This window comes from Cricetulus griseus, chromosome 6 (genome assembly GCF_003668045.3).
Source record: "Cricetulus griseus strain 17A/GY chromosome 6, alternate assembly CriGri-PICRH-1.0, whole genome shotgun sequence".
NCBI lineage: Eukaryota > Metazoa > Chordata > Mammalia > Rodentia > Cricetidae > Cricetulus > Cricetulus griseus.
This window is the reverse complement of record NC_048599.1, coordinates 149,458,346-149,481,689: the sequence shown is the minus strand read 5'-3', so window position 1 is coordinate 149,481,689 and position 23,344 is coordinate 149,458,346. Positions and strand designations below refer to the sequence as shown.

The following is a 23,344-nucleotide window of genomic DNA, read 5'->3' as shown; positions in this document are numbered from 1 at the left end:
TCCTGTTCTCTCCAAGATCTTTATCATGAAGGGATGTTGGATTTTGTCAAAGGCTTTTTCAGCATCTAGTGAGATGATCATGTGTTTTTTCTTTTTCAGTTTGTTTGGTGGATTACATTGATAGATATTCATATGTTGAACCATCCCTGCATCCCTGGGATGAAACCTACTTGCTCATAATGGATGATTTTTCTGATGTGTTCTTGGAGTCATTTTGCCATTATTTTGTTGAGTAATTTTGCATCAGTGTCCATGAGGAATATTGGTCTGTAGTTCTCTTTTTTAGTTTTGTCTTTGTCTGGTTTGGGTACCAAGGTAATTGTAGCCTCGTAAAAAGAGTTTGGCAATGAGCCTTCTGCTTCCATTGTGCCGAACACTTTGAGAGTATTGATATTAGCTCTTATTTGAATTTCTTGTAGAATTCTACAATGAAACCATCTGGCCCTGGGATTTTTTTGGTTGGGAGACTTTTGATGACTGCTTCTGTTTCATTAGGGGTTATAGGTCTATTTAAATTGCTTATCTGTTCTTGATTTAATTTTGGTAAGTGATATCTATCCAGAAAACTGTCCATTTCCTTTAAATTTTCAAATTTTATAGAGTACAGGTTTCAAAATATTACCTGATTAATCTCTGGATTTCCTCAGTGCCTGTTGTCATGTCCCCATTTTGGTTTCTGATTTTGTTAATTTGCAAGTTCTCTCTCTGCTTTTTGGATATTTTGGATAAAGGTTTGTCCAATTTTTTTTTTTCTAGAAGAAACAACTTGTGTTTCATTGATTCTTTGTATTGTTTTCTTTGTTTCAGCCCTCAATTTGATTATTTCCTGACGTCTACTCCTCCTGGGTGAATTTGCTTCTTTGTGTTCTAGAGTTTTCAGTTGTGCTGTTAATTCTCTAGTGTGACTATTCTTCAGTGTCTTCGTGTGGGCACTTAGTGCTGTGACCTTTCCTTTTAGCACAGCTTTCAGAGTGTCCCATAAGTTTGGGTATATTGTGATTTCATTTTCATTGAATTCTAGGAAGTCTTTAATTTCTTTATTTCTTTCTTGACCCAGGAGTGATGCAATTGAGCATTGTTCCATTTCCACGAATTTGTAGGGTTTCTGCATTTCGTGTTTTTGTTGAATTCTAACTTTAAACCATGGTGATCCAATAAGATACAGTGGGTCATTCCAATTTTTTTTTGTCTGTTGAGGTTTGCTTTGTTGCCATGTGTGTGGTTGATTTTGGAGAAGGTTCCATGTGGCGCTGAGAAGGTGTATTCTTTTGTGTTTGGGTGGAATGTTCTATTGATGTCTGTTGAACCCAATTGTGTCATAACTTCTGCTAGTTATTTTGTTGTTAAGTTTCTATCTGGTGGTCCTGTCCAGTGGTGAGAGTGGAGTCTTGAAATCTCCCACTATTAGTGTGTGGGTTTTTTTTTTTTTTTTTTTTGGCTCTTTTCAGTTTATTGCATGAAGGAGTTACACTAGTCCAAGTTAAAAGCGGACCCCAAATGGTTACATTATTCAAGCTGTGAGGTTTTTAAACTTGTGACAAGGGACAGGAGGTAAATTCTACTCATTGCAAGGAAATCCTCACTTAAGCTTCAGAGAGTCACAAGCACTTAAAACCCATGAACCTTCAGCTGGTCGTCCTTAGCCAGTCCAATCTCTATCAGGAACTGGCATATGTTCTTGTGCCGGTCACCCTGTAGCTGAATTACTTCTCCATTTTCTGGATGCTCAATTACAGTACCATTGCAGGCAAATTTCTTCTTAAACGCCTTCACTAGTTTCTTTTTATCGTAATCATCAGCGATCCCTTGGACAGTGGTGAGGGTCTTCCTGCCGTTTCTCTGTTGAATTCTTATATGGATATAATCCTCAGTGCCAGCAGGAAGCAGGTCATCACCCTTGCTTGCATCAGCAAAGGGGTCGAAAGAGTGGAGGTTCTGGATAGCGGACATATGATACGATTCCTTTTCCTCGGTGGAAACGGCCTGTGGAAGGCGGCTGCGGGAGAAGGCGGGCAGGGGGGACGGAGCGTGGGGAAGCGAGGGGGCTCGAGGGGGAGCAGCTGAGTCCTCGGCGGCGGCTCAGTGACTGGGGCCTAGTGTGTGGGGTTTTATGTGTGATTTGTGTCTTACCAATGTTTCTTTTACAAATGTGGGTGCCTTTGCATTTGGGGCACAGATGTTCAGAATTGAGACTTCATCTTGATGGATTTTTCCTGTGATGAATATGAAATGACTTTCTTCATCTTTTTTGATTAACTTTAGTTTGAAGTCTAATTTGTTAAGATACCAGGATAGCTACACCAGCTTGCTTCTTAGGTCCATTTGATTGGAAAATCTTTTCCCAACCCTTTACTCTGAGGTAAAGTCTGTCTTTGAAGGTGAGGAATCATGAAGGACTCTAAGGGTTAAATAGACCCCAGGAATGGGAATAATATATATAATAATACACACACACACACACACACACACACACACACACACACACACACATTATTAATTCAAGTTAGGGAACAGGCTTGTTTCACATGTAAGTCCCTTCTCCTTCTCCCTCCCCTCACCCCCATCCCTCCTCTCCCACCTCCAACCTACCCCCCACTCCATCCACCCACCACTCCCCAGACAGGGTAGGGCCCTCAACAGGGGCTCTGCAAAGTCCACCAAATTTTCCTGTGCTGGGCCTAGGCCCTTCCCCATGTGTCCAGAGCCAGAGTGTATCCCTTCACGTGGGATGGGCTCTCAAAGTCCCTTCTTACACCAGGGAAAAATGCTAATCCTCTTCCAGAGGCTCTCTGGAGTTCAGGGGCCTCTTTATTGGCATCCATGTTCAGGGGGCTGGATCAGTCTTGTACTAGCCTCCCAGATAGCGTCTGGGGTCGATATGCTTTCCCTTGTTCAGGCCAACTGCTTCTTAGGGTTTCTCCAACCTGGTACAGACCCTTCGATCTTCATTCCTCCCTCTCTTCAACTAAATTCCAGATTTCAGCTCAGTGTATTTCTGTGGATGTCTGTCTCTGCTTCTATCAGCCACTGGATGAGGGCTCTAGGATGGCATAAAGAGTAGTAATCAATCTCATTTTAGGGGAAGGGCTTTTAGGTTATCCTCTCTTCCATTGCCTGGATTGTCAGATTGTGTCATCCTTGTAGGTCTCTGGAGATCTCCCTAGTTCCAGATCCCTTCTCGGACCTATAGTGGCTCCCTCTAGTATGGTATCTCTCATCCTGCTCTCTTTCCTCTATTCTTCCCCCCTACTCAATATCTCTGCTCCTCCATTTCCTCTCCTCTACTCTTCTTCTTGTGCTCTTATTGTGGCAGCACCCTCTCCCCTACCCTCATGCTCCCAGTTAGCTCAGGAGTTCATGCCACTTCCCATTCCTGGGGTCTATTTATCCCTTAGAGTCCTTCATGATTCCTAGTTTTTTTGGTGAAGAGGATTATAGGCTGGTAAGCCTTTGCTCTATGTCTAAAATTCATATATGAGTGAGTACATACCATGTTTGTCTTTTTGTGACTGGGTTACCTCACTCAGGATGGTTTCTTCTAGTTCCATCCATTTGCCTGCGAATTTCAAGATTCCATTGCTTTTTTCTGCTGAGTAGTACTCCATTGTATAAATGTACCACATTTTCTCAATCCATTCTTCAGTTGAGGGGCATCTAGGTTGCTTCCAGGTTCTGGCTATTACAAACAATGCTGCTATGAACATGGTTGAACATATGTCCTTGTTGTATGAACATGCACTATTTGGGCATATACCCAAGAGAGGAATGGCTAGATCTTGAGGTAAACTGATTCCCATTTTTCTGAGCAACCGCCATTCTGATTTCCAGAATGGTCTTACAAGTTCACACTCCCACCAGCAATGGAGGAATGTTCGTTCTTTCTGCTCCGAATCCTCTCCAGCATAGGTTGTCATTGGTATCTTTGATTTTAGCCATTCTGACAGGTGTGAGGTGGTATCTCAGAGTTGTTTGGCATTTCTCTGATGGCCAAGGACTTTGAGCACTTTCTTAAGTGTCTTTCAGCCATTTCAGATTCCTATGTTGAAAATTCTGTTTAGTTCTGCACCCCACTTTTTAATTTCATTGTTTGGTGTTTTGGTGGCTAGCTTCTTGAGCTCCTTGTATATTTTGGAAATCAGCCCTCTGTCAGATGTGGGGTTGGTGAAGATCTTTTCCCATTCTGTGGGTGGTCGTTTTGTCTTACTGACTGTGTCCTTTGCCTTACAGAAGCTTCTCAGTTTCAGGAGGCCCAATTTATTAATTGCAGACCTCAGTGTCTGTGCTCCTGGCGTGATGTTCAGGAATCAGTCTCCTTTGCCAATTTGTTCAAGGGTAATTCCCACTTTCTCTTCTAGAAGATTCAGTGTGGCTGGATTTATGGAGAGATCTTTGATCCATTTGCATTTAAGTTTCGTGCATGGTGACAGGTATGGATCAATCTGCAATTTTCTGCATGTCCAAATCCAGTTGTGCCAGCACCATTTGTTGAAGATGCTATCTTTTTTCGTTGTATAGATTTAGCACCTTTGTCAAAAATAAGGTGTTTGTAGGTGTGTGGGTTAGTATCTGGGTCTTCAATTCGATTCAATTGGTCTATCTGTCTATTCTTGTGCCAATACCAAGCTGTTTTCAGAACTATGGCTCTATAGTAGAGCTTGAAGTTAGGGATGGTGATGCCTCCAGAAGATCTTTTATTGTAAAGAGTTGTTTTGCCTATCTTGGGTTTTTTATTTTTCCATATAAAGTTGAGTATTGTTCTTTCAATGTCTGTGAAAAACTGTGTTGGGATTTTGATGGGGATTGCGTTGAATCTGTAGATTGCTTTTGGTCGGATTGCCATTTTTACTATGTTAATTCTACCTATCCAAGAGCATGGGAGATCTTTCCATTTTCTGGTATGTTCTTTAATTTCTTTCTTTAAAGTCTCAGAGTTCTTATTGTACAGGTCTTTCATTTTTTTGGTTAGTGTTACCCCCAGATATTTTATGTTGCTTGTGGATATTGTGAAAGGTGATGTTTCCATAATTTCTTTCTCATTGGGTTTATCATCTGTATACAGTAGGGCTACAGATTTTTTTGAGTTAATTTTGTATCCTGCTACCTTGCTGAAGGTGTTTATCAGCTGTAAGAGTTTTCTGGTAGAGTTTTTCGGGTCACTAATGTAGACTATCATGTTATCTGCAAATAGTGAAAGTTTGACTTCTTCCTTTCCAATTTGTATCCCTTTGATCCCCTTTTCTTGTCTTATTGCTCTAGCTAGAACTTCAAGTACAATATTGAAGAGGTATGGAGAGAGTGGACAGCCTTGTCTTGTTCCTGATTTTAGAGGAAACGCTTTGAGTTTCTCTCCATTTAGTTTGATGTTGACTATTGGTTTGGTGTATATTGCGTTTATCATGTTTAGATATGTTCCTGTTATTCCTGTTTTCTCCAAGATCTTTATCATGAAGGGATGTTGGATTTTGTCAAAGGCTTTTTCAGCATCTAGTGAGATGATCATGTGGTTTTTCTTTTTCAGTTTGTTTATATGGTGGATTACATTGATGGATTTTCATATGTTGAACCATCCTTGCATCCCTGGGATGAAGCCTACTTGATCGTGGTGGATGATTTTTCTCATATGTTCTTGGATTTGGTTTGCCAATATTTTATTGAGTATTTTAGCATCGATGTTCATGAGGGATATTGGTCTGTAGTTCTCTTTCTTAGTCTTATCTTTGTGTGGCTTGGGTATCAAAGTGATTGTAGCCTCGTAGAAAGAGTTTGGCAATATCCCATTTGCTTCTATTGTGCAGAACAATTTGAGGAGTACCGGTATCATCTCTTGTTTGAATTTCTGGTAGAATTCTGCAGTGAAGCTATCTGGCCCTGGGCTTTTTTTGGTTGGGAGGTTTTGATGACTGCTTATATTTCATTAGAGGTTATGGGTCGATTTAAACTGTTTATCTGATCTTGGTTTAATTTTGGTAAGTGATATTTATCCAGAGAACTGTCCATTTCCATTAGATTTCGAATTCTGTGGAGTATAGGTTTTCAAAGTATGACCTAAAGATTCTCTGGATTTCCTCAGTGTCCGTTGTTATATCCCCCTTTTCGTTTCTGATTTTGTTAATTAGCGTTCTCTCTCTCTCTGCCTTTTGGTAGTTTGGCTAGAGGTTGTCTATCTTGTTGATCTTCTCAAAGAACCAACTCTTTGTTTCATTGATTCTATGTAATGTTTTCCTAGTTTCTATTTTATTGACTTCAGCTCTCAGGTTGATTATTTCCTGGTGTGTACTCCCCCTTGGTGAGTTTGCTTCTTTTTGCTCTAATGCTTTCAGTTGTTCTGTCAATTCTGTAATGTGACTTTTCTCCAGTTTCTTCATGTGGGCACTTAGTGCTATGAACTTCCCTCTTAGCACTGCTTTCAGAGTGTCCCATAAATTTGGGTATGTTGTGTCTGCATTCTCATTAGATTCTAGGAAGTCTTTGTTTTTTTATTTCTTCCTCAACCCAGGAATGGTGCAATTGGGTGTTATTCATTTTCCAAGAGTATGCAGGTTTTCTGCCATTCATATTGTTGCTGAATTCTAGCTTTAATGCATGGTGATCTGATAAGATACAGAGGGTTATTTCAATTCTTCTGTAACTATGGAGGTTTGCTTTGTTGCCTACTATGTGGTCAATTTTAGAGAAGGTGCCATGTGGCGCTGAGAAGAAGGTATATTCTTTTGAGTTTGGATGGAATGCTCTATAGATATCCGTTAACCCCAGTTGGGTCATAACTTCTTTCAGATCCTTTGTTTCTTTGTTAAGTTTCTGTCTGTTGGTCCTGTCTAGTGGCGTAAGGGGGGTATTGAAGTCTCCTACTATAAGTGTGTGTGGTTTTATGTGTGGTTTGAGCTTTAGTAATGTTTCTTTCACAATTGTGGGTGCCTTCATATTTGGGGCATAGATGTTCAGGATTGAGACTTCATCTTGATGGACTTTTCCTGTGATGAGTATGAAATGCCCTTTTTCATCTCTTTTGATTGATTTTAGTTTAAAGTCCAATTTGTTCGATATTAGGATTGCTACACCAGCTTTTTTCTTGAGCCCATTTGATTGGAAAATCTTTTCCCATCCTTTTACTCTGAGCTATTGCCTGTCTTTGAAGTTGAGGTGTGTTTCTTGTAAACAGCAGAAGGATGGATTCTGTCTTCGTATCCATTCTGTTAGCCTATATTTTTTTATGGGTAAGTTAAGACCATTGACATTTAGGGATATTAATGTCCATTGTTCGTTGGTTCTTGTTTGTTTTGGATTTATCGTTGGTGGTGTCATTGTGTGTGGATTTCACCCTCCTACTTTTGTGTTTGGTAAAATTAGATTATCTATTGCCTGTGTTTTTGTGAATGTAGTTATGTTCGTTGGGTTGGAGTTTTCCTTCCAGAACCTTCTGTAGTGCTGGATTTGTGGATAAGTATTGTTTAAATCTGTTTTTGTCATGGAATATCTTGTTTTCTCCATCTATAGTGATTGAAAGTTTTGCTGGGTACAGTAGTCTGGGTTGACATCCATGCTCCCTTAGTGCTTGTATGATATGTATCCAGGATCTTCTGGCTTTCAGAGTTTCCTTTGAGAAGTCGGGTGTGATTCTGATTGGTTTGCCTTTATATGTTACTTGGCCTCTTTCCTTTGCTGCTCTTAAATATTTTCTCTTTATTCTGTAGATTTGGTGTTTTGATTATTATGTGTCAGGGGGACTTCTTTTTGTGGTCCAGTCTGTTTGGTGTCCTGTAAGCTTCTTGTACTTTCATAGGCATATCCTTTTGTAGGTTGGGGAACTTTTCTTCTATGATTTTGTTGAATATGTTTTCTGTACCTTTGATCAGTGTTTCTTCAGTTTCTTCTATACCTATTATTCTTAGGTTTGGTCTTTTCACGGTGTCCCATATTTCCTGGATATTTTGTGTTAGGGATTTGTTGGACTTGAGGTTTTCTTTGGTTGATGAATGTATATCCTCTAGCGAGTCTTCAATAGCTGAGATTCTCTCTTCTGTCTCTTGGATTCTATTATACTCCCGTCTTTAGTTCCTGATCGTTTATCCAGTCTTTCTATTTCCAGCATCGCCTCATTCTGTGTTTTCTTTATTGTGTCTAATTCAGCTTTCATGCTTTGAACTGTTTCAAGAGCTTCCTTCACTTGTTTGTTTGTTTTTTCTTGGGTTTCTTTAGATTCTTTAAGAGATTTGTTTATGTCTTGAATTTTTTGGTTTGTCTTTTCCTCCATTTCGTGTAATTTTTTACTTGCTTTTTCTTCTGTTTCTTTAAGGGATTTTCTTGTTTCCTCTTTAAAGGTCTCTATCATCTTGTTGAGATAATTTTTGAGGTCCGTCTCTTCTTCATGCAATGTGTTGGGCATTTCAGATCTTGCTGGAATGGTATCCCTAGATACTGGTGGTGTCATGTTGGTCTTTCTGTTGTTGAGCGAGTTCTTATTCTGTCTTCTTCCCATATCTTTTTCCAGTGAGTGCGGGTGGAGTCTCTCTATCTCCTCTTGTTACCCAAGTACTGTGTGTGGGCCAGGAATTCAATGTCCGAAGTTCTGGATGGTCTTGCCTCTCCTGGTAGTCTCCTCACTCTGAAGGAGTTAGGCCTCCATAGGGGTCAGGTGTGTGTGTGTGGGACAGGAAGTAAGAATGGGGTGTTTCCAGGCTCTGGGAGTTCCTCATTGCCTGGGCAGGTCTACCCCAAGCTGGAGCAGGTCCGGGGAGATCTGGGCTGATGGGGCTTTGGAAGGGAGTTAGGTAAGAGCAGCGGATCACTTACCTGGTTGCTGATCGTTCGGCGGAAAGGGAAGGAAGAGTAGCCTGTACCCAGATTCAGGGAGCTCCTCCCTGCCTGGGCGTGTCTACTCCCAAGCATGCACAAGCCTGGGGAGATCCGGGTGAATGGTGCTTTGGACAGGAGTTGGGTAAGAGCAGGGGGTCACTCACCTCTTTGTGATCAGTCAGCTGGTGTGTTTCTTGTATGCAGCGGAAGGATGGATTCTTTCTTCGTATCCTTTCTATTAGTCTGTATAGGCGAGTTAAGACCATTGATAGTGAGGGATATTAAGGACCATTGAGTGTTAATTCTTGTTTGTTTTGGATTTCTCGTTGTTGGTGGTATTGTGTGTGGATATCTCCCTTATTTTCTTGTGGGTTTTGCTAAAGTGGCATTATTTTTTGCCTATGTTTTTGTGAGTGTAGTTAACTTTCTTAAGTTGGAGTTTTCCTTACAGTACTTTCTGTAGGGCTGGATTTTTGGATATGTAGTGTTTAAATGTGGTTTTGTCACGGAAAGCTTTGTTGGGTATAGTAGTCTGGGCAGACATCCATTGTGTCTTAGCATTTGTAGAACATCTATCCAGGAACTTCTGGCTTTCAGAGTTTTCCTTTGGGTAGTTGGGTGTGGTTCTGATAGGTCTGCCTTTATATGTTAATTGGCCTTTTTCCTTTGTTGCTCTTAACATTCTTTCTTTATTCTGTATGTTTGGTGGTTTGATTATTATGTGGTGAGGGAACTTTTTTGTGGTTCACTCTGTTTGGTATTCTGTAAGCTTCTTATACTTTCATAGACATGTATTTCTTTAGGTTGGGAAAGCTTTCTTCTATGATTATTGAATATGTTTTCTGCACCTTTGAGGAGGGTTTCTTCACCGTCTTTTATACCTATTATTGTTACGTTTGGTCTTTTCATGGTGTCCCATATTTCCTGGATATTTTGTGTTAAGGATTTGTTGGACTTGAGATTTTATTTGGTCCATGACTGTATTTTGTCTATTGAGTCTTCAACACCTGAGATTCTCTCCTCTGTCTCTTATATTCTATTGGTTATACTTACATCTGTAGTTCTGATCATTTACCCAGATTTTCTATTCCAGCATTTCCTCATTCTGTGTTGTCTTGTGGTTTCTATTTCAGCTTTCAAGCCCTGAACTCTTTGAATTGTTTCCTTCACTTGTTTGGTTTTTTTTTTCTTGGCTTTCCTTGTTTTGTTTGTTTGTTTGTTTTTTTTTTTTTAGAGATTTGTTTATTTCTTGCAGTTTTTGGTTTGTCTTTTACTCCATTTCTTGCAGTGTTTGTTTTTTCTTCAATTTTTAAGGGATTTTTCTCATTTTGTATCATCTTTATAAAGTTGCTTTTAAGGTCATTCTCTTCTGCTTCATATGTTTTGGGATGTTCAGGTTTTGCTGGTGTAGAGTTCCTAGACTCTGGTGTCATCATATTGGGCTTTCTTTTGTTGAGTGTGTTCTTATACTGTTGTCTTCCCATCCCTTCTTCTACTGGGTGCAGGTGGGGTTCTCTTGCTCTCCTTCTGGGTACGGGTCCAAGGTTCTCTCCCGGTGGGTGCAGGCAGGTCCCAGACTCTGATGGCTCTCCTGGTGGGTGCAGGCAGTTCTAAAACTGTGATAGATGGCAGTAGACTCTTCGTGGTTTTTTGCTGTATTTTATTTTTTGAGATAAAGTCCTCCACTGAACCTGGAGCTTATTAATTTGAGTAGACTTGTGGGCAGATGGTCACAGGGAGTGTCATTTCCCTGGCTTCACAGTGCTAGGGTTATATACACACACTTCTGTCCTCAGCTTTTATGTGGTCATGGGAGATGCAAACTCAGTCTTCATGCCCGTTATGGTTGGCACTTTCCCAAATGAGCCATCTCCATAACCACTAGCTTTTAAAAAAATTCTTATTCTTAAAAAATTCTCGAAACTGGTCTTAGGTTTAACGAAATTTAGTTGGATTTGTGCCATCTGGGCAAGTTCTCAGGTGTAGGCCATTCATTTAACTTCATCTGCATGGCAGCTTCCATACAGTTACTATTGAATAGCACATGTACATGCAGTGGTTAGGGATGTCAGGTGATGTCAATGTGGTGAAAGAGAAAAAGCAGAGAGAGAGAGAGAGCTTTATTCACAATGTACAAAGAAGCCTTACTATTTCTGAAAACTTGGCAACAGTTAACCCTTTCCCCCTTTTCTTTGTCTTTTCTTGAGTTTTCCAGTGAAGATGAATCTACTCTATCGAGTATTATGGTGTGGACTTTGATTGTTAGTCACATTGGAACAAATTCTCATTCACTCATTTATTGTACTTTTCTTTTCCAATTAAGTACTTGACATGGTAGTTAGAAAGTCTTGTTTGGAGCTGGGGAGATGGATCAGCTGGTAAAGTGCTTGCTGCACAAGGATGGTGATGTGAGTTCCATTTTTAGCACTCATGTGGGAAAAGTCAACATGATTGTGGTAGTGTTCTTTTGTAGTCCCAGTGATAGGAAGGTGGAACCTTAGAGCCTGCTCACCAGTCAGCCTAGTCTAATCTATCCTAATGAGAGACCCTGTCTCCAAAACAAAAAAGATGGACAGTTTAGGAGTAATAACATCCAGGGACAATTTCTGGACCATAGGCCCTTGCATACCCCTCAGCAAAATCAAAGCATAAAACAAATACCAAAATCTTGTTTGAGATATAGGCCTTTGGCCTCTCGCATTGGGCTGTTTTTTTTTTTTTTTTAGATAGGATTTCTCCTCCAGAATGCTAAGATTACAGGTATTCATGGGTCACCACAGCTACTTACTCTGTAGTTTTTAGTCAGGTAGAGGATTGAGCACTTCAGATTCTGTTTTGTTCTAAGATGGATACAGTAATGATTATTACTTTAAATTAAAGTTGAGCCCAGCAGCTTATATAATAATAATAAGATGGTTGCCTACCAGGCAATGAAATAAACATTATTTCAATTTAATAGGTCCAAAAAAGGGCTTCACACGGACAGAGTTACATCTTGCTTGTTCCTTGTATTTCAGTTCTTAGAAGAGTTTCTGGTAGGTTGTAGGTCCTCAAGTATTGAATGAAAGAAGCTCAGTGCTAGCAAGTGCCTGTCCAAGTGATGGAGCTGGAGCTTGAATTCTAGTTTCAAAATATTCTTTAAGAAATTTGTAAAAGCTGTGATAGAAGTAATATATATGCATATATGTATATATGCTCTACAGGGAATAAATGAAAACACATGTATCTGCCACTCAACTTAAATAGAACATTTTGTGCCTCCCTCAATTTGCTTTTCTCTACCAAGAGAAAAAATTCACATTTTGAATTTTACATTAATTGTATATATGTGCTTGGAACTGGTGCTTTTTATTGTATTGCTGCTACTTCAGATTGGTCATATTGAGGGAGTTTGAATTGCTATTCTTAAGAAGAAACATTAAATGAGCCATATATTTTCTTTTCTTAATTAATGCTTACTTTTTTGGGAAGCAGATTCCAGACTTTTTTCATGGTCCTAAAGTACTCACTTTAGGGGCCATCTAGGTATAAATTATGTCCAGGAGCGTCTCACAATATTTGCTTTATTCATAACAGTGGCCTTTCTTGCTGTCTTTGTGATTCACAGTGTCAGGTCTTTGGGTTTTTAGGAGGACCAGGAGTTCATTGATCTGTTAAATGTTAAAATCCATTCAGGCAGGGAAGTTGTTGGAATTTTTTTTTTAGTAGATTGCTATGGGTGTGCTTTTGAGATGGGATTTTGTTGTTGTTGATGTTTTAAGAGCAAATTTCCTGTAATTTCACTGCCCATGTTCTCTCAACTATAAGAAGAGTGGGTACAAATAGTACTGCTCTATGCAGCTGAGGGGCTTTAATGGGAGTGCACATTTCATGTGACATGGAGAATTCTTTATAAATTTTGAACTGTTATTTTAACAGCTATTTTAAATTACTTGTGTTAGGCAGGAGTTCCTATTTAAATAGAACTCTGCTATTCAGCAACTGTTATCAGTGAGACCTAGTTGGAGAATAGCAAGCAAGTAAAAGTAGCTTAAGTGGATTTCTGAATCCTTGCATTTAAACTCGTCTTTTTTTTTTTTTTTTTTCATAGAAATGCCTTTAGTTTATACCCTAAAGTGCTCTGGCATGGCCTGAGGATTTGTTTGTATTAGGTTTCTTACCTCAGTTATTGGACATGCTGATGGCTTTAAATCATTGTTTTGTTCAGGATTCTTTTTATTAGAAGTGGCAGAACTCAGATTAAATCTGTTTTGAGTCTAAAAGGTAGTTTATTAGTGTTCTACACTGACAAATCCAGTGGTAAAAATGGCTTCAGATTTCCCCAGATCTAGGCTTTCAACTTGTGTTTTCAGAGATTTGCCTCTCTCTTTCTGTCATCTTTATTGAGTCCCTGTGCAATGATCAAGTTAGTTATTAAGAAATCCCAATTTATATCCTACCACTGAAACCACCCACATGGTAAAAGAGTATCTTATGGTGTTTTGAGCCACCATCATGTCTGAGTTGTTCAGCTACTAGTTGTTAGGCAGCAACCTTAAGATAAAAAAAAATATTGCTTAAATTTGCTTTTTAAAAACCACTCATGTTGAAGAAAACTGAGACTTTGCCTACTTAATATCTTCAGAGCCAGGTCTGTGATTTGTCTCAGGTCCTGTCCTTGTCTTGTTTTGCCACCAATGAACCACATTTTTGGAGGTTTTTTTTCCCCCTTTTTGACAGGATCTCACCTTGGCTGTCTTGGGACTTGCTAAATAGACGGGGCTGGTCTTGAAGTCCTAGAGATCCACCTGCCTCTTCCACTTAAAGGCATGTACCACCACACCTGGCTAAAGGGATGCTACTTTAATAATTAGTATGAGTATATGCATTTGCACATTCCCTTGTACACACATGACCTGGTGGCCATTCAACGCCATTTGGATCCTATGGATCTCCTTAGAAGAAAGTCTGTGAAGGGAGGAATGGGTGTTAAGCAGCCAGAAGACATATCTGTCACAGCCATCAAGCACAAGTTCATTCAGAACACTCTTTTCAAAAAGGAGCAAGGTGTTTAATTTAGTTTGGAAAGATTTTAAACCCCAACAATTATGGTTGAGTTTCAGGGTTTAGAAATGTGACTTTTCAGCAGAGTGTCCCATGAGTCCTGCATGGTGGAGACTGCAGCAAGTACAGTCTCTAGTATGAGGGCTGCATAATGAAATCCTGTCTAAAAAGAAACAAACTAGCTCTTCAACCTCCTTGAAAGTTACCATGGAAGGCTGGTTTCCTAGGAGTCCTCATGTCTCAAATCTACTATCACTGAACTCTCATCACCTGTCCTGTATACATTCCCTTTTGACTGAGTCCTGTGCTGGACCGTAGAGTAGCAACTATGCTAGTTCTGTAGAGTAGACCTAGACCTCAGGTTTTAGATGTTTAGAAGGCTTTGAAGGAACGGAAACCTTTGGGAAGTAATATTCTTGCCTTTGAACTTCTAGTACTATTTCACAATGTATTTCGCATTTCTTCTTTTTGTTGAAGACAGTCTGCTCAAGGCTTTGATTAGAAGCAAACTTTACTGAAGAGACCACCATGAGCCTTCTTTGCCCAATAGGAGGCTTTAATAAGTTGCTTCCCAGATCTAGTGTTTTTCCTTTAGTATTTTCTTAATTAGCAGAATTTTTTGCTATTATGAACCTCATTTGATTATTACTAGCAAATTAATTACTATCTTTATTATAACAGTGGCATTAAAAACTTTGGGGACAATTTGTACTAAAAAAATGTAATGGCAACTCTGTAGGTTTTGAAATCATGAGACTTGAGTTCAGATTTCTTCTGTCATTTGCCAGTTGTTTGACATTGAGAGAGTTATTTAAACTGAATCCTAGATTCTCATTGTTTAAATGGGACTTACATCTCTCTATTTGACATGTTTGTTTTTTTAAAATTAGAGATATTATTTACTAAAATGGCAAACATGGAAACTAGTGTAAACTAGACATTCTTGTAGTGACTTAATTTGTAATATCATCCTCAACTTAAAACAAAAAACAAACAAAAAGTTCTTCACCCACTTTAAAAATAGCCAATCAAACTTTAGCAGTTGTGACAAAGAAATTAAATCTTTCTTTTACTAAAATTTATCTTTTGAGGCGGCTGTCGCTCTTCGGCTCTCATTGGCGGGTCCGGGTACCACGAGGAGCCTCCTGATAGCCGCTGTGTCTCCCATCTCTTGCCCTCATTGCCCCTCCATGTGCCCAGGCACCATTGCTCCTCCTCGGGCCACCGCTCACCCCGGTGTCTATGGATGTGATTGGAGGACCCCTCAACTTTGCTCACCAACAGAGCCAATGAGCAGACCATTTGTTAGCTGCTGGGAAATACAAAGAAGTGATTTCTTGTCATAAAAAGGCTATAAAATACCTTACAGAGGAACATAGAGCAGAAGCTAAAAACAAGTAGATGAGGAAAGCCACGGAAGGCTAAAACAGGAAAGGACTCTTATCTCTCTGAAGCCATGAAGTTGACACAGTCTGAGCAGGCTCATTTATCACTGGAACTGAAATGGGACAGCCACATGAAACAGCTTCTCCTCATCCAGGAGAGGTGGAAGAGGGCAAAAGGGGAGAAGCGGTTCGAAAACCCAGCATAGCACAGACAGGGATGGAACCCCCCACCTGCATGCATCTCACAGGTCCTCTGAGGACATGGAGGACCAGAACCCTCTGCTTTTTCAAACATACGTCCCTTCCACAGAGAAACGCCTCCCTGAGGTTCAGGGGGGTCTTTGACAGGGATCCCGACACACTGCTATATTTACTTCAGCAAAAGAATGAGCCAACAGAACCATGTATTGGAAGCAAAGCCCCAAAAGATGATAAAACAATTATAGAGGAGCAGACAACCAGAATTGCAGATTTGAAGAGGCATGTGGAATTCCTTGTGACTGAGAATGACAGTTTAAGGAAAGAAAAGAAACAACTAAAGGCTGAGAAGGCCAGACTTCTGAAAGGTTCAACAGAGAAGGAGCTGGACATCGATGCCAACTTTGTAGAGAAGTCAGAGCTGTGGAGCTTGCCACCACACTCGGAAACTGCCACAGCCTCTTCAACCTGGCAGAAGTTTGCTTCGAATACTGGGAAAGCCAAGGACATTCCAATACACAATCTTCCTCCTCTGGATTTCCCATCTCCAGAACTTCCTCTTATGGAACTCTCTGAGGACATTCTGAAAGGATTCATGAATGATTAAAATGGAAGGCCATTGGAGAGGCTGGTGACAGTTAATCTTGAAAAGAATACAAAGGGAAAGCCATGTCCCAGGGGAATCCCAGAAATGCTCCATCATCTGGTCTACTATGAGAGAAGAGGCCATGCCAGGACCTGGGAAAGTCACTGTGAAACATCACTTACCTTACTTCTATAGCTCATGACTTCAACTTGGCAGACACTGAACTCTTGAATGGAAGTTCACTTTCTTATGATATAAACCAAATGGCTACCTGGAATAATTTTTCAAACTGTTATTTTCCTTATCTTCAGGGTTAAATGTATAAAAGTATGTCACAGGTAGTTAACCTATAATGCCATAAATGGTAATGCAAAAGCTAAATATGTTTGCCTGAAAGGCTCTCTTGTATTTGGAACATGCTTTCTATCATGCATTGACTGTATGCATTTTATACACATTTTGTTTGTTGAGATATGGTGTGTAAGATACACCCTTCCAGATGGAACTGTATGTGCCACAGTTTGCACTACTCGTAATAATGATAACCTCAAGACTATCAGGAGAAATATTTATATTTCCTTTTATGAAGAAAGGAACCAAATTATTAGTTATGCTTTTAAAAAAATTACCAGTTTACATAATTCATCAGGGTGCATTTGAAGTTCTTTGTGCTATATGATGCATCATTTGAAAATACTGAGGAATTCTCCTTTGTTCTGAATGATGCACGTGTGAAAGTAATGCTAGTTAGCAGTTTTTGGTTGTAAGAAATTAATAAAGTTTGCCGGGCGTTGGTGGTGCACGCCTTTAATCCCAGGAGGCAGAGGCAGGTGGATCTCTGTGAGTTCGAGGCCAGCCTGGTCTCTAGAGCGAGTGCTAGGATAGGCTCCAAAGCTACACAGAGAAACCCTGTCTCAAAAAACAAAAACAAAAACAAAAAAAGTAATTGTATTTCACAAAAAATTATTTTTGAAAGAGTTTAAATATTTGAATAGTAATTATTGGCTGAAAGGTATTATGGAGAGAGAAAACTGGGTTGACAAATTTTCTTTCTCAGAAAACAGAGAACTAATTCTGAGTTCTGTGCATAATAATTAATAATGGTCAATCAGTGTATTTTTTCATTCCATTTGTGCATCATGTTTATACTTTTAGCAAGTACTGTGTGATTCAGCCTTTATCACCAGTGTTCTTTTTTTCTTTTTTTGAACAACCTACTCGGAGTTTATTTACCAGAAGGGGGGGGGAGAGGGGATGAGTAGTCAGCCAACCCGAGAGGAGCCAAAAAGAAGGGAGGAGAGATGGGAGGCAGGACCTTTTAAAGGGGAGGTTGTGTAAGAGAACTGGGGTTTTGCACCTGCACAAGAGTCCTCACAGGTCGCAATGCATGGTGGGTGCTGCCCCGTTGTTAGGGGGCGGGGCCATCCAGGTGTTTTGTTCTTACAATCCTGGCTGTTGTTTATTATAAAAGTTGGAGAATTGGGCGTGGCAGGTTAGGGAAGTAGGGGCGAAGAAGTCTCAAGGCTACTTCCTGCTGACCCAGGGCTTTGACCGTCTTTGGGGGGTTGGGGTGCTGCCACGTCCTGGGGTTGATTGTTGTTTTATTGTAGTCCGGGCCGTATGGTACTCTCTGGTGCCTTTTAGACCTGGCAAGATGTTGGCAGAGCAGAGGACAAGGTTAAGTTTAGAAAAAAATTTTTCTTAGGTCCTGGTATTTGATGGGAGATTGTAAGGCAAGGGAGGGGTTCCCGAGGTGTCCCAAGATGAGGGAAGGGAAATTGGGACTGGGGAAAGGTTGGATATTACCTGGAGTGAATCTGACCTGTTTGGATCTGATTCGGTTCCCTGGAACTTATAAGAGTCCTTAGAGTTTGTGAAAACATAAAGATTAGACATATTAGATCATATCTAGGTGGTATGAAATCTTTCTGGTTACCTTTACCCAGAAGGCACAAACATTTGGTGGTCCTTGTATCTTTAGATCCATGGCTTTTAGGCTGGCATTTCTGTAACATCATCTAATTGGTTGGATTAAGAGTTTTAAGTAAGTTATTGTGGGATACTTTGGAAATAGATGAGCAGAGTGTAATTAGAAGCAGGAGAGTTTAAATCAGCCTTGTAGAAATTGAGCCTTATTCTTCTGAAATGGGAGGCAAAGTAGATGATTTCAGTGTCCTTTGAAACCTAAGGGAACAGGGTCCTGTTGCAGAAACTGTGTATGAAGGGTGAGTCTCAGGTGGAGAAGTAAAGGGCTTGAGGTGGGATAAGTGAATCCAGTGGGGAAGGCCCTCAAGTTTAGCTGCTGTTGGAGTGACAAGAATTACTTTGAAAGGGCTCTTCCACGTAGGAGACAGGGGGGAGGGACTCTGGTCTGGAGGAGAAAGACGTACTTGACTCCCAATATTAATTGGGGAGGTACAGGGGGTAGCACATGGTCAAGGTAGAGAGTGGTCAGCAAATTCCCATAGGAGGGTTTGGGCAACCCCAGGCCCAGTGCCCTTTCTGACCACATTTGAAGCATGGATGCTGTGGTCCTCTAGCCCCGGAGGGCAAGGGATCCCGGGCAGACGCTGAGGCCGGTCAGATGGCTTCAGCTAGCATCTGGTATCTGCTTAAGGTCCTGGTTATCTCTCCCATGGTACACCTTAAACGCCACTCTTAGGGCCTCATCCTGTGGAGTAAGGGGTCCTTTCTCCAAATTTTTAAGTTTAGCTCTAATGTCAGGGCAGCTCTGAGTGAAAAAATATGTCGTGAGAAGTTGTCTTCCCTCTAACGTCTCAGGGTCTAAGTAAGTATACTGTAAAAAGGCCTGTTTTAGGCGCTGCAGGAACTGAGAGGGATTCTCTGATTTGTACTGAACTATATGTAGGAACTTATCATAATTTATGGGCTTTAGGGCAGCCTTATGGAGACTAGTCATGAGGCAAGTTACAAACTGATCTCTCAAAATCCCACCCGGGGTGTTGTAATCCCAGTGTGGTTACTGCTCTGGGACAGCGTCATTCCCGGCAGGGTGAGTTGGCTGAGTTTGATGTATCTCATCTGCACATGCCCTCGCATAATTCCAAACTCGCTTGTGCTCCTCATGTAGTAAGTTGTTACTTAAAATCATGAAAATATCATGGAAAGTAAGACTATAAGACTGTGCAATGTACTGAAATTCCTTTATAAAGGCAGTGGGGTTAGAGGTATAGGATCCTAATCTGTGCTGAATCTGAGAGAGCTCTGATAGTGGGAAGGAAACGTGGACTTTGACCACATCATCCACACCGGCTACCTCACGCAAGGGGAAGACAGTGAGTGGCCGGATCGACTTTGGTAGATCTAGATCCCGTTCGAGAGCGAGTAGCGGGTGGGGGTGGGGTGGGGGGTGAAGGTGGGAGCCAGGGGTGGGTGTTTGGAAGGGGCTGAGTCAGAGGAAGCTGGAGCAGGGCGGTTGAAGCAGAAGAGGAGATAAAAGGTTCAAGATTCTTAGTAGAGGCTTTAGAGGGCTTGGTTGGAGGTTGGAGGCGAACTGGTGGAGGTTCATTGGCTGGATCCAAGTCTATAAGATTTAATTCGGGCTTAGATTCCATAGCCAGAAGAATTGGGGATGAGGAGGGAGAGAGAGAGTGTTTGTTTAGCAGATAGATAAAAAAAAAGCCTGTTTATAAGGTAACTCCTTCCATCTTCTGGTTTGCTGACAGAAGTAAGATAAATCCCACAAAACCTCGGGGTCTAGAGTTCCGTTTGGGGGCCAGTGAGACTGGTTCTCTAAGGAATACCTAGGCCATTTTTTAGTACTGAGATATGTGAGTCTGGATGCCTTAACGAACGGCATGAGGTGCAAGGGTTTTAAGTTCTCTAAAAGAAATCCCAGTGGTGTGGATGGGCTTATTTCCTTAGTTGGCTTATTTCCCATGGGTGAACAAGTTAAAAACCGGTAAAAGCCCCTCTCCGAATCCTCGTCAGTGGGAGGGGGGAGGCGGGACCGAGAGGCCTTAGCCTGATAGACCCTGGGTCTGAATAGGGACTCAGCTGTCCTGAAGAACAAAAAGAAAACAGAAGAACCCAACAGTCCCACAGCGACTAACCACCGAGGGAGCAAGCAGCTACTGATGGGACCACCCATAGGAAATAAGCCAAGAACGATTGTTGGCGAAGGGGGTTGACTGTGACCGCGAAGATCGTGGCCGGGTGCTTCCCCCCCACCCCCCACCTCCAGGAACACCAGAGGGGTGCTGGATGATCAACGGTCAGTCCCTCGGGTTCAGGGAGACGTTTACGCTGACAGAAAGGGGTAGCCTTACCAAATTGGGTCCGGTGTTGTATGCAGAGTCCCAGCAAACCGGTGAGATGGAGTGTGGGTTGTCGATCCGAGTGTTAAGGGTACCCTTGACCTAACACGTGCCCGCCGGCAGGCCTTGGGAGAAGGCACAAGGGCAGAGCCTTTCCACGTCCGGGCGCCAAAATGTTATTCTTTTGTTCAAGCTGCAGCTGCTGATATAAAGAAAGGAACAACGGATGAATAACCCATGTGCAGTTTATTTACCAGAAAGGGGGGGAGGGAGAGACAGGGATGGGTAGTCAGCCAACCCGAGAGGAGCCAAAAGAAGGGCATCACCAGTGTTCTTATTCACATTGTCTGTCTACTTGTGAGGAGACCCAGATGCGAAGAATAACTGCTATCAGAGACTTAATAAAATAGCCCATTTCTGTAACGTGGGGCCCTAGTTGGTGTATGTTTAGCCCAGTTGTATTCCTGGGAAGTAATGATCACTGATACTCAGAATTGATGGAATTGGCTTCTTGGACATCAAAGGAAATTTCCATTTGTTTGTTTGGATATACTTATAAAAGAAAAAGTGACATGAGTATTTGGAAAGGTTTTCTACATGGGCCAAAATGAAGAAATACAGTTTTGTTCATGGTTTCCCAATGAAGTTGAAAATCAGCTAAGTAGGCCATTTAGTTTATCCTGTCTTCCTACTTAAATATTTTGGTTAATAGAACCCCTCCACCAAAAAAAAAAAAAAAAAAAAAAAAAAAAAGGCACAAGGGTATTATTGGTGAAATCTGAAGAGGTTTCTAGAGATTGGCTGGGTTAGTGCGGTACTTGTTTTAGAGTATGTTCTCATTGACTTTGATCAAATGACATGAGCATGCTTTAGCTCTCAGCCTGTAGATCTAACCCTCTTTCAAGTGTCAAGTGACCCTTTCACAGGAATTGTATATCATATATCCTGCATATCAGATATTTATATTATGTTTTATAATAATAGCAAAATTATGGTTATCAAATAGCAGCTGCAACAACAATAAAAAAAGAAAAAAAGAAATAGCAACAAAAGTGATTTTATGATTAGGGGTAATCACAGCAATGAGGAACTGTATATTTAAGGATCACAGCGTTAGGAAGGTTGAGAGTCACTGCTCTATTTCCCTAGACTGTAATATGATGACAGCATCTCATAATGTTTGTTCGGAGGATCAAATATGAGAAGACCCCTAGAAAACATGGCAGAACACTTCTCATTATGGCAAAGTGTGTTGGATTTGGTGTGATCCTTCAAACTAGACAAGGAGAGGTCACTAGAGGAATGAGCTAAGAAAGCATCACCTGGTCCTTTGGTGGTCTCTGCTTCCATATTCTTGAAGGCTGAGCTTTGGGATTACCAAGGAATTCCAGGGCTAGAGTTTTGGGGAGTGTTCAATAGGTTTCTTTGTTGTCTCTAACAGTCCCAACAAGACCATTTTAGGCTTGTAAAAGGATCCTTATTCCTGGGGTAGACCTTGGAACAAGCTGTCCTGGTTTTCTTTGTAGAATGGAACTTGGGGTGACAGGTTTATTTGGACTTCTGGATCTGCTTCAGGATCAGTGCTTAGCTAAATGATGCCACCTAGGGATCCTGATTGGGTTTGTTTTCTCTGCCAGTTAAAGGATTAAAAGGCAGGAAAAATCTGCAGTGCCACAGGTAGCTGCTGAGTAAATCTCAAATACCAGCAGATAGAATCCCAGTTGAAGAAAGGCATTTATTGAGGATACAAAATACACATGCAGCAGACACAGAGAAATAACTGTAAAGCAGAGTGGAAACTGGAAAGCCAAAAATTCCAGGCTGAAAGGGTTTTAAAGTCCCTAATTTAGGGTTGGTGAGTTTAAAGAAAGATAGGATGGTTGGTTGCCAACAGTTGATTTGTAACATGTCCTGATCCGACCTTGAACTTGTCTGTCTGGTGGACTGCTAGTGGGAGACAAAGTCACCAAGGCCTTTGTTTTAAGCTGTCAGGTTTTTGTCTTAAGTTAGAAAGGTAAGGAAGAAGCTGGGGCTTTTGGGAATTTGACACCTTTATTACCTAGCCCTGACCCCTCTCTGCCTTCTCATCTCTGCCTAACAGGGAGTCTGTATAATTCCAAATCTCTCTGGTAGATCCAATGTAAGCTATGTCACATGTTCCCTTGTTTTGGAAGACTTTTAAAAATCTATCACAGTTTTTGGATCAGGGGAGATATCTCTGTCAGTAAAGTGTTTACTGCATGGGAACCTGAGTTTAATCCCTAGAATTTACTTGAGAGAGGCTTGCTATAGTTGTAAATTCTTGTAATCCCAATGCTGGGGGAGGTGGGGACAAGTGGATCCCTGGCACTCACTGGCCGGCAAGCCAGCCTAGCCAATTCAAGGAGTTGTAGCCCAATGAGAGATTCTGTTTCAAATACAAGATGAATGGTACCTGAGAAAGAACACCTGTGGCTGCATGCAAGTGCATGTCTATATATAGGCACTAATGTGAATATGTGTCCATATACACAAAACATCACAATTTATCCATTTGGCAGTATTTATGGCAAGGTACTGTGTGGGTACTGTTCTAGATAGGTCCTAGCAGGATGTGCTGGTATGCTTTTATGCCATCATGACACTGGTAAGGTCTGCTGTGAAGACGGAATTCTAATTGAGAAAATGCCACTATAGGGTTGTCCTGTAGGCAGTCTGTAGGGCATTTTCTTGATTGATGGTTGATGTGGGAGGGCCCAGCTCACTATGGACAGCTTCACCCTTGGGCAGGTAATCTGGGATTCTATAAGAAATTAGGCTTAGCAAGCCCTGAAGAGCAAGCTAGTAAGCAACATTTCTCCTTGGTCTCTGCTTCAGCTCCTGCCTCTGTGTTCCTGCTTTTAGTTTTTGTCTTGACTTTGTTCAGTGACAGACTGTGATGTGAAAGTGCAAGTGAAATAAACCCTTTTCTTCCCAAGTTGCTTATGGTCATGGTATTTAATCACAGCAGTGGAGATCTAAACTAAGACGGGGGGGGGGGGATTTGCAGAGGTGTTTTTATTCATCAGATGACTTACAATCAG

At 41.1% G+C, this 23,344-nt stretch overlaps 2 protein-coding genes and 1 pseudogene across 2 annotated transcripts in view; 2 read left to right on the top strand and 1 right to left on the bottom strand.

Annotated features, from left to right (window-relative positions):
- Positions 1–23,344, top strand: part of Dennd1a (DENN domain containing 1A) — a 1,920,886-nt gene that overhangs the window by 67,818 nt on the left and 1,829,724 nt on the right.
- Positions 1,524–2,108, bottom strand: LOC100766344 (eukaryotic translation initiation factor 1). Its single transcript, XM_027423604.2, has one exon. The coding sequence runs from the start codon at positions 1,948–1,950 to the stop codon at positions 1,609–1,611; it is 342 nt and encodes a 113-aa protein (XP_027279405.1). The 5' UTR covers positions 1,951–2,108; the 3' UTR covers positions 1,524–1,608.
- On the top strand, positions 11,531–16,063 carry LOC113836512 (annotated as a pseudogene).